The 11247-nt window shown below is 43.1% G+C and overlaps 1 protein-coding gene across 1 annotated transcript; it reads right to left on the bottom strand.

Annotated features, from left to right (window-relative positions):
* Positions 1–806: 806 nt before the first annotated feature.
* On the bottom strand, positions 807–4368 carry LOC101767965. The gene is made up of 5 exons (XM_004980813.2): positions 2159–4368; positions 1883–2041; positions 1675–1762; positions 1362–1586; positions 807–1058 (listed from the first exon to the last, which is right to left on the bottom strand). The coding sequence occupies exons 1-5, from the start codon at positions 4366–4368 to the stop codon at positions 807–809; spliced, it is 2934 nt and encodes a 977-aa protein (XP_004980870.2).
* Positions 4369–11247: the final 6879 nt, after the last annotated feature.

Raw genomic sequence — 11247 nt, 5'->3', positions numbered from 1 at the left:
CCCAGTCCAAATGTGAATGCATCTGCGATTGATCATGACTCTGAATGTGAGCCCAAATCTGAATGTGTGTTTGAGTTTGCAAGGAACAGACTAAGCTCTGTACCACCCATGAAGCATGTTGGCAAGCATGTTCTGATTAGTCAGTGCATATGTAAATGAAAATAGAGAAGTGATCCATACTAGAATTTAGGATAATCATGTTGGGAGAACCAAGTAAACAGTGGGACATGATACTGATCCATACTATGTCAACCTGGCCATTTCAGCTAAAACAAGCTTTCAGTGTGACTGGTCCATACTAAAACAACAATGCCATTTCAACTAAAACAAGCTTTCAGTGTGTACTACTGTTGTAATACATTTGTTCTGCTCCAGTTATGCCATAGTACATGTCTTTCCATTATTTAGTTAATTCCACTGGCCTATTGGAAATTGTTTAATATGAAACTAATTAGTCAGAATCAGCCATTGTTGTCCCCTTATTTGTTATAATTAGTCAGCATCAACCATTGTTTAATATTTAGTTAATTGTCTTCTACTAAACTGTACTCTGCATTTCTGGAAGCAGATTTCAGTGAGCTAAATTGACATGTAAATGAACTATAGTTCAGTCACTTGGAAAGATGTCTCTGAGTTCAAGCACAGTTGAATAACTTATGATAAATGAAATATGCAGGCACACAATTCAATGCATTTCTGGAAGCAGATTTCAGTGAGTATGTTGTCTTGCAAATGAAAATAGAGATACCGAAAAAAGAATAAATACAAAAATGTTGGGAAAACCAAAACAGTAGAAATCATTATCTTCAATCAGAATCTTCATCGTCTAGGGACATGTAACCATTGTTCTCATTGCCACCATCACTACAGTACTGCTCTGCTGTCTCATCTTCCTCCTCATCCTCACTATCTAAAGGAATACTAGGTTGCTTCTTGCTTTTTATAAGGCATTCTAAATTTCCTTCAATTATAATGGCTTCTCCACCTTCAATATTCTGCAAGACCTCATTTTCACCACCTGTTTGCACTACATGTTCAGTATCAGAACCATAGTCATCCTGATGCACATCATGACTGGCCTCATTTTTTTCAGACACATCATAAATATTTCTATGTTCAAATTTCTGCACAACTCGCCAATCCTTACCTAAAGATGTGTCTTGCATGTAAAATATCTTTTTCGCTTGAATCGCTAAGATGAAAGGATCATTCTTGTACCATAATGACTGTACATTGATGGATTTGAAATGTTCGTCATCTCGAAGGCCTCTCGTCTTGCCTTCTAGATTGAACCAATCGCATCGAAATAGAACCACCGTCCGACGGACTTGCAGATTAGAGTTATATTCCAACTCAATTACCTCTTTAAGGACTCCATAAAAATCAACATCTTTCCCATTATGTGAACCTTCAGTCATTACACCACTATTTTGTGTCAGAAGGAACTTCTCACGATCCACAGTGCTATACCGCACCCCATTGACCTTGCAAGCTGCACAAGTCTTAACTCGCAGATCTGGGCCACATGAGAGTGCCCACAGTCCTTCGCTAACTGATTCTGGATTGTCCTTGCTTTTCTTTGCAATCTGTTACAACAAAAGTAAACAGTTTATCAGTCAAGGTTGGATACTAGTTCATATAATGAACCTACAAACACAATATGTACTGACTTACATGGCACTTAAACCACTTTGCAAATCCTTTTTCAACCATTCTCTCAACATCACGTGCACCTTGCTTTTTTAGATCGTCTCTGTACAAGCTGCAGGGAAAAGTTTAGTCATAAGAATAATTTTAAAATTAAAAAAAACAAAAACTCAAACACCTAAATGATACTTACTCCACATATTCCTCAACTTCGGCACAATTATTTAGCACATACCAAACTAACTTATTTAGGACAACATCATCAATGTACTGCCTCCTATCAGATCCAACAAGAGTAACACCATGCTTAAAAACAGATATGTCATTAGGCAATGGCACCTGTCTATCACTACCATCATCACGGTTAAATCTAGTGTCAATATCCTCCATATACCTAGAACAAAAAGTCAAGGTGTCACTTGCCATATATGCGTTAGCAATTGATCCTTCCGGTCTACCCCTGTTGCTTACAAAATTCTTCAAAGTGCCTAGCCGCCTTTCTATAGGATACATCCATCCGTACTGAACAGGTCCTCTAAGCAGTGCCTCATCAGGAAGATGGACGGCCAAGTGCACCATGACATCAAAGAAGGCAGGTGGAAATATTTTCTCAAGCTTGCATAGGATCAATGGAATCTCTTGTTTCAGCCGTTTCACAACATCAATCCTTAGATTTCTACTACATAGTTCCCTGAAGAAGGTCCCGAGCTCTGCAACTGCTTCATATACATCCTTCCTCACCAGTCCTCTTAGGCCAGCAGGTATGATTCTTTGCAGGAGTATGTGGCAAGAATGTGTTTTCAGCTTTCCCTGGACCTTCGAACCATCTTCACTTATGTATCTTCCTAGGTTGGCCGCATATCCATCAGGAAACTTGATACCTTTGAGAAACTTGCAGAATGCAATTTTTTGATCCTTCCCCAAGACATACGGAGCAGGTGGAGCAATGACTGAGTTGCCATGCTGCTGCAAGTGAAATTCAGGTCTTATGCCCATATCATATAAATCTAGCCTAGCATTGGTTGTGTCCTTGGTCTTGCCCTGTACATTGAGTAATGTGCCAAGAATGTTTTCACATATGTTTTTCTCTATGTGCATCACATCAAGATTATGTGGAAGCTTTAGATGTTGCCAGTATGGCAATCTCCACAACCCAACTTTGCGGCTATAAATCCTTGGACCCTCATTGCGCTTCCTTTTATTTCCAGTAATGTTAGGATGCTTCCCTGGCCTGACATCTTTCACCTTCTCTAGCTCCTCTAGGACCTCCTCCAAAGTGAACTTGCCTGGCTCATCTTTGTTTTCACGCTTACCATTGAAAGCCAAACTTCTCCGCCATGCATGTCCTCGAAATAGGTAACGACGGTGTCCAATGTAACATATCTTATTCCTTATTGCCAGAGACAACGGATCCTTGTCGCAATGAATACATGCATAATACCCTTTTGTTGTTCGCCCGGATAACGTGCTCAGCGCTGGATAATCATGTATACACCATAGCACGACAGCACGAAGGCCAAACTTCTTACCAGTACAAGCATCAAAAGTGTTGACACCTTTCCATAGATCAATCAGGTCTTCAATTAGGAGCTCAAGGAACACGTCAAAATCCTTTCCTGGAGATTTTGGACCTGGGATGAGTAATGCCATAAAGCAGTTTGCTGGATTCACACATTCCCATGGTGGGAGATTCAGCGGTGTTAGAAGCACTGGCCACATACTGTACTGGGTACTCATGTTGCCAAATGGATTGAATCCATCGGTAGCTAAGGCAAGCCTCAAGTTCCTCGGGTCTCGTGCAAAATCTGGAAATTTCCTGTCAAAGTCCTTCCATGCTTCCCCATCAGCTGGATGGCTCATTACATTGTTGACTGGCGTCCTCTTTTTCTGGTGCCATTGTGTTTCTTCAGAAGTTCGCTTTGAAGCAAAAATTCTTTTCAACCTTGCCACAAGTGGAAAATGCCTCAACACTTTCTGTGGAACCTTCTTGGTCCCAGTTTCATCTTGCCATCTAGATGCCTTGCATACTGGACACACATTGTATTCATCATACCTCTTCCGAAACAACACACAATTGTTCGGGCACACATGGATGTTTTCATAGCCAAGACCCAATTCTCTAAGATATTTCTTGGCCTCATCATATGATTTTGGCAACTCACTCTGAGGGTATCCTTCTGACATCAACTTGATCATCGCAGAAAATGCTGTATTGCCAATTCGATAACGAGACTTGATATACAACATCCTCACCAAAAAAGAGAATTTTGAGTGCCTAGATCCTGGGCTAAGTGACTTCTTCGCATCTTCAAGGACTCTTGCAAACATTGGTTGTTCTCCCTCTGCCTCTGCTGCAGCATACAACTCACCAATCATCTCTGGTACTCCGTGATCCTCATCATAGTCATCATCGGCCACATCCGCATGTGTCCCAAAGTCATGATCCCTTCCTTCGACATGCTGCTCCAAATTCTCAACCACTTCAGTATCCGCCGACTCCCCATGATGAATCCACCTCGTGTAAGTAGCTGACATTCCATAAATGTGTATATGGTCACTTGCCTCATGCTGAGACTGCATTTTTTGATTTAGACATCTGCTGCACGGGCAAAGTATCTGTCTGTCTTTGGAGTATCTTTCACTAACAAATTGCATGAACTCTTCGACTCCTTTCACATATGCAGGTGTGAACGGTGCCCCAAAAATCCAGCTTCTATCCATCTGTTGTGACAATACAATAAACATTGTGCAAAGTCCTTAAATCCCAATAATATATTCAATGAAATTCTAAAACACATCAAAGACATACATACATGTAAAAAAAACTAAAAAAAATCAAACCTTGTACTGTACTCGTGCCACTCACGCCGCCGCAGCTCTGTTCCAGGCGTGGCGCCGCTGATCGGAGCTCCTCTGCTCGCACAAAGTCGCCGGCCAGACCTGCTCTGTCCAACAGGCGCAGCAGCTACTAGGTGCTCCTCCACCCAACCAACGATCGCCGGCGTCGCCGCTGCTCTATCCCACGGGCGCCGCCGCTGCTGCGCCCTACGGACGTCGTCGCGATCAGACGTCACGGACGTATGATCGCCCAGTAGCCACGGACGTATACACGATCGTGTACAGGGCCCATCAGGCCCATCGATAAAAAATATTCCAAAATAACTTTTTATACCTACAAAAGGAAAAACGTGTACATCAGGGACACAAAGTGTCGAGAGCTCCAGCGGTAAGGCTCCTCCCTTTCTAGCATCAGGTCTCGGGTTCGATCCCCCTTGGCCCCTTGAGTCATTTTTTTGCAAGGGAGGGGGCAGACTGCTAGTGGACCAAGGGCGTGGGCCTACGGCGCCACGTGTACACCGCCACGGCCCGTTGGTGGGACCACATGGCCACTCCTCCATGTGGGACCCGCTGGTGGGACCACAATGCCACATCCTCAAAGTTGGGACCCACTAGTGGGTCTGCTTCGCCACGTCCTCCAGGTGGGACTCACTGCTGGCTCCATTGAGCCATGTCCTTCGGGTGGTACACGACCCAACAAATCAATGACGATTTACTTTTGTTATTATATGACGATTATTCCAGTTTCGTCATTATTCTTCGAGGCAAAGCTCCGTCACCACTGACTAGTGACGATCCTACAACTTTCGTCATAGAATTCTACCATTCTGTGACGAAATTTGCAACCGTCACTACCTAATCGTCATTGATGAAAACATTCTACTAGTGATTCCTCAAGATTGGTAGCTAGCAAACAGTTTGCCATTAGCTACCTACATCGTCGTCTATAATCAATATAATGTCTCTCCTCACATGGATTTGGCAATGTAAGGATTTCTCCCTAAGCTACCAATGGGCTTCATAGATGCAGATAGACAAGGAGTTCCCTGGCCTTTGCATCGACATTATTTAGTTTGATGAGGCACGCGTTCAAAGTGTTTGTGCATCATTCACTTCACGCCTAATGACTTAGTACAGCTTAACGATTTGCTCTTGGACGATCACAAGTACCATGCCCATTGCTCATGCTTATTACATACATGGCCACCTGTTTCCATGTACTATTCTTTGTTTGTAGCCTGATGCTAACAAGGATAATACAACATGTGTTCCTCCTTGCCTCCTACTCTCCCAGTCCCAAATTACTTTCAGATACATAGTAATTTAGGATTTGTATGTATTCAGAAAAATTAAAACGAATACTAATTTGGTACGGATGGAGTACATGGCAGGTCCTCCACGTTTGCCAATGCCATTACTTAAGAAAGATCCTTCCTTGGTCAATTCAGCTGCTTGCAAATATCTCTGTCTATTTCTACTTGGTCATGGAGCCCTGTATATACTGTTCCAGAGATCAAACAGAAGTCTTGGTGTCTGTCCTGTGATGTCATGAGCTTGCGGTGGTATTCCTCTGAAACGACGCTCGGGTCCTGTCAGTCGCTCCACAATCAGCGGCAGCTCTATTTCTGGCTCACAGGTGGAAAAGGTTTCGTTTGTCGGAGCCAAAGTGTGTGGTAGAATTTCGTTGATGATAGTAACATTTGACTGGGAGATAGATCCGTCTTGACGAAGCTGCTAAAATGTGATACTCTTCTCTGCTCTGCCAAAGTGTGTGTGTGTGTGTGGTAGAATTTCGTTGATGATAGTAACATTTGACTGGGAGATAGATCCGTCTTGACGAAGCTGCTAAAATGTGATACTCTTCTCTGCTCTGCCAAAGTGTGTGTGTGTGTGTGGTAGAATTTCGTTGATGATAGTAACATTTGACTGGGAGATAGATCCGTCTTGACGAAGCTGCTAAAATGTGATACTCTTCTCTGCTCTGCCAAAGTAAGTGTGTGTGTGTGTGTGTGTGTGTGTGTGTGTGTGTGTGTGTGTGTGTGTGAGAGAGAGAGAGAGAGAGAGAGAGAGAGAGAGAGAGAGAGAGAGAGAGAGAGATGTGAAGGATTAATCAACCGTGGGGAAATTGTAACATCTCCTCTGTTCAGCTGAAAATGCTGCAGAAATTTCAGTTGTTGAAGTTCATACCCTGCTCCTGTTATGATACCAAATTGGTCGTGAATTGGGTATTTCGGGTACGAAATGCTGCATGCGAAAAATGTGAGTGTTTTATTGGGACAGCGCATGCATCCTAGGCAAACGTGCGTTTAATATTCTTGCTTCTGGGAAACAGGCATATACTTAAATATCTCAACCGTCAACCCCAAAAAGGAGGCTGCCTCCCTAGGAGTGTTGGGCACAATCGTGGCTGCCATTTTTGTACTTTTATTTTGTTTTTCTTTTCTATCGTCTAATAAAACTTGCAGCAAATCTTTTGCCGTCCTTTCGGAAAAAAAGGAAGCTGCCTTGCAATTGCCGCTAATAGATTTTTTGGGGAATAGGAAAAGAAGAAGACATGTTTTATATGAAAGATTAAGATCCTGTTTGGATCCACCCAATTAAAATTTATCAATGAACATTCTATAACATAATAATAAGCTTTTACAAAACTCACCTTTCTAAATTCACCTTGCATACGAGAGATGCTTTAGTCTTAGAATTATATCCATTAACCTCTTCCTTATCCACATCCTAAAATACATATAATTACTTAGTAAATATTGTGACTTACTGAGTACCAACTATAAATGTACTTACCCTTACTTTCATCTTGCAGGTTTAGATCTCCGAGTGTTTTGACCATTTTGGTAGTGAATGGGCACCTGCATTTCTCTTCGTTGCGCTAAGGTGAAAACATTTTCTTATTTAAATATATGTCTTTTATTGCTTGAAATATTGAAATATTGAACTGTGTTGATAACTGTATTAGCCTACAGTCTACTGATTCAGGGACTAAGGACTAATACAGTTGATCAGCGGGATTTCTGGAGGGAGGTTCCCATGCCATCTTTGTTAAGTAACTTAAACAACCATTTGCTGAGAATGCATTTATTTTTAATTCAGAGATTTGTTATTCCGAAACCCCTTGATTTTGGGATGACACAAGAGTATATCAGCTATGTTCTGTGACACTCAAAGTGAAGTGTTCAAAGCAGGTGAACTGCACTGAAAAAACAAAATGAAAGTTAAAATGTTAACAATGCAATCTCTCCATAATAGAGTGCATATATATCGATAGCCAATCCATCAATGTTGTTTTAGTTCGTTGGGGGCACCAATACAGAGCCGAGAGAGGCCATACATGCAACACACAGACACAAGCCAAACCTGACCCATGCAACCAGAAAACGATAATGTTGACAAGCAAATGGCGAAAACACCACAGCCATCAACGCTGCGCGCTTATTCAAATCACACATCACACTTGGTCAAGACAATGCGCTGATCTTTTCAGACGAGGTAGCGAGCCCTCACAGGCCAAGAGGAACCTTGATGAAGTCAAGAGCAAACAGCCCGTCTTCCCCAGCGCGTGCTGCGCCGACGACCACGCCGTCCTCGGCGCTCCTGACGTAGCACTGCTGGCCGCGGCCGAAGAATGCGACGCAGTAGTCGAGCTCCGCGAGCTGGCTCACTGACACCACGTTGGCTACGAGCCCGGGGACGTACCACACGTCGGGGAGCACCACGGCGTCGGTGACCACGTTGCCAGTGCCGACGACACGCATGGGCGCGGCTCCGGCGTCGCCCGTCTTGACGAAGAGATCACCCTGAACCGGTGCGAATCCTGACAGGAGGTCACGGTTCCCTGTCGCGTGGTGGGGAACAGCGGAAGCGATGAGCCAGGCCGTGGTTGGGTCTGTGTTTTTGAGGGCGACGCTGATGGCATGCTCGCCGGCGACGTCGGCACCGCAGCATCCACTGAGAAACAGTACCAGCAAACATTATGGCAAGAGTGACACGGGGAAACAAATGCGAGAAATCAGCCATGCAAATATAGAGATAATTTATTCTCCTTAGTTGACAACTTAACAAGTGTTGTCATGATTAGCAACACCTTTATAAGCCTACACATCAATATTCATGAGATGTTCTAGAACTAGCGTAAAGGCAAAAGCATCAGGTTATTTTTTCAAAAGTCTGATGCTTTATCAGCTGAGAGTTAAGAATTCGGCATAATGTGGTTACCGGTAGATATATAATTCCGTTCTCATTTTCTTTTTCTATGTATTTCAATGAAACAATATCAGATTCAGGGCTTGCAGTTGAAAGTGTAGACCGTGGCACTTAAAGATGTGAATGGAAAAAGGACTCAAGATGATCATCAGAAGGGATGTATAAAGAGAAGAACCTGTGGTCCTCTTGTTCTCCATGGTGACCTGCCCTCTTCTGCTGCGTTGTGCTATTGGCCCAAACGCTGTTGCGACGCTGCTGCCTGCGCTCTCCGTCATCGTTCATAAAGTGTTGTTCGTTCAGATATTCTTCTGCAGTCAAACCACTGATGATCTTGCAGTCAGTCTCACAGATCACACTGTCTGAATCAGCTCTATTTTCCCACAGATTCATAGGACCAGTCTCTATGTTTCCCATCCAAGGACGGAGAAAATCGGAGGCGGCTAATAAACGAGACATTCCAGCAGCACGAATGACTCCAATGAGCGCGTGCTTCTCCTGCGTTTTGATGTTCAAGCAGTCGCCGTAAAGCGACAAATCCCCCAAGCGGTCAAGTGCAGGCTTCCATTGGAAAACGTCGTCGGGCCACAAAAGACACGATGTACAAAAGACATCGGGGACAAAGCATTTACAACGTTCTTCAGGAAGAAACATTCTGCAGCCATTGAAATTCCCGCTCAGTCAAAATTCTTCTCCGTTGGGTGCGTAACAGGGAAAAATATATACACTCATGAAGCGACATGTATATATACACGAATCATGAGTGTAGAGGCGATCGACATTGAAGTAAATCTCTGAAAATGAGAAAGGGAAGAAAGGCATCATACCGTTCGACATCGACAACCGGATCGAGGGGTCCAAGAGCACCACAGGGTGCTGGCACTAGTTCCATAGCCATGGCCTCTTTCTGCCGGGAGTGAGACCAAAGGGAGGGGAAGAAGACAAGGAAAGGGATCGGGGTGAGATGATCCTAGGCAAAGCAGATGCTCCTTGCCGTCCTCTGAGAAACCAGAGTCCAGGACAGCGACGCTGAACAAGAAAAACCAAGAAATTTACCGGACTACCCTTCCAGCTACATTACCACGTTCAGTCCTGAGGATTTGGTGATTTTACATCTCAAACCGTACGTTGAATGACAACAGTATTCTTCATTCTGAGACCCAAGATCATTACATGGCTTGCCTCACTGCACGACACGAGCCAACCCTCTGAGGCGGACTTGGCAAAGCGTTTGCCAGATGCCATGCTTGATGACAAAAGTGTTAATATAATCCCCACTTGTTTTATATTTACACAAGACTGGTTGTATGTACCAAACTTTGTGCAGGAGCTGGAACAAGAATCCATTTTTCTCGAAAATACATTACTCAAAAATTGAAACCTGGACAATTTCAAACTACTCGCTCCAATTTTTAAGGAAGGATCTTCTTTAACTAAACTTTAGTATGGAAAAATCCAGATGCTCTCACCCACCCATATGGGTTGGTTCAATTTGTAGAATCAACACGGTGATCTACAATATGTTTTCCTTTGAGTGAGAAAGTGCATCCATGCTTTCCACGGTGATATTTAGTTGATGTGCAATAAACATGTGCCCAGTTTTAATCGCGCGCGCACACAGAGTAAAGAAGATCCCAAATAAGATCAGATGATACAAAAAAATTGCTTTATAGTGTTTGAAAAACAAAATTTTTAATATATTCAAGCTAGTTACTATATAAGATGTCACAGTTACTAGCTTATACAAGTTTTACTAGTACATTTATTCATGTGTCTACGAGATATTGTGATGCCACTGAACTAATATATTTTCCTATGGTAAATACTCGAGTGTGCAAAGGACTCTTAATCTCACATCAAAATCATGGATAAATCTTAAAGAGAGCTACAGGCTTTGGAATCGGTGGCTACAAGAACCTTTCTAGAAAAAAATGCTGTGAAAAGTTTAAACCCAACCGTGACATCACCATTTATCTTCACTACTGGAAACAGGAGCTTTGCCATGTGCCCAGGGGTACACGTCAAAGCCCAAAAAGCACTCGGCAAAGGTTTTACCGAGTGTAACACAACACAAACATCACACGACATCGATTGGGCCGGCAAATGTTTCTTTGCTGAGTGTTTTTTGTCGGGCACTCGGCAAAGTCTTTACCGAGTGCTAAAACCAGCTCTCGGTGAAAAAAAGTAACGTGACGGGGAGAAGACGGTTACAGCGCTTTGCCGAGTGTTTAGCAGCATAGGCCGATGGAATTTTTGCCGAGTGTGCCGGGCGAAAAACACTTGGCAAACAGCCCTTCTTTGCCAAGTGTCACAGCTGGTCTGACACTCGGCAAAGACACCCTTCTTTGCCGAGTGGAAAGGATACCTTTTCTTTTCTAATCAACAGAATTTGAATATGAAATGAAACAGCCTGACGGCATGCCTCGGTAAAAAGGGGCAATGGAAAAAATACTTTAATCATAATCTTGACATATTTATTGGCAAACCTTAATACGTGTTTATCATATAGACAGATGAACCTTAATCAGAGTAACATGGATCATCTCTCCAAAT

The sequence above is a fragment of the Setaria italica genome, chromosome VIII (genome assembly GCF_000263155.2).
Source record: "Setaria italica strain Yugu1 chromosome VIII, Setaria_italica_v2.0, whole genome shotgun sequence".
NCBI classification, from domain to species: Eukaryota; Viridiplantae; Streptophyta; class Magnoliopsida; order Poales; family Poaceae; genus Setaria; species Setaria italica.
Note: the sequence above shows the minus strand (reverse complement) of the source record. Positions and strands in the feature narration are given on the sequence as shown.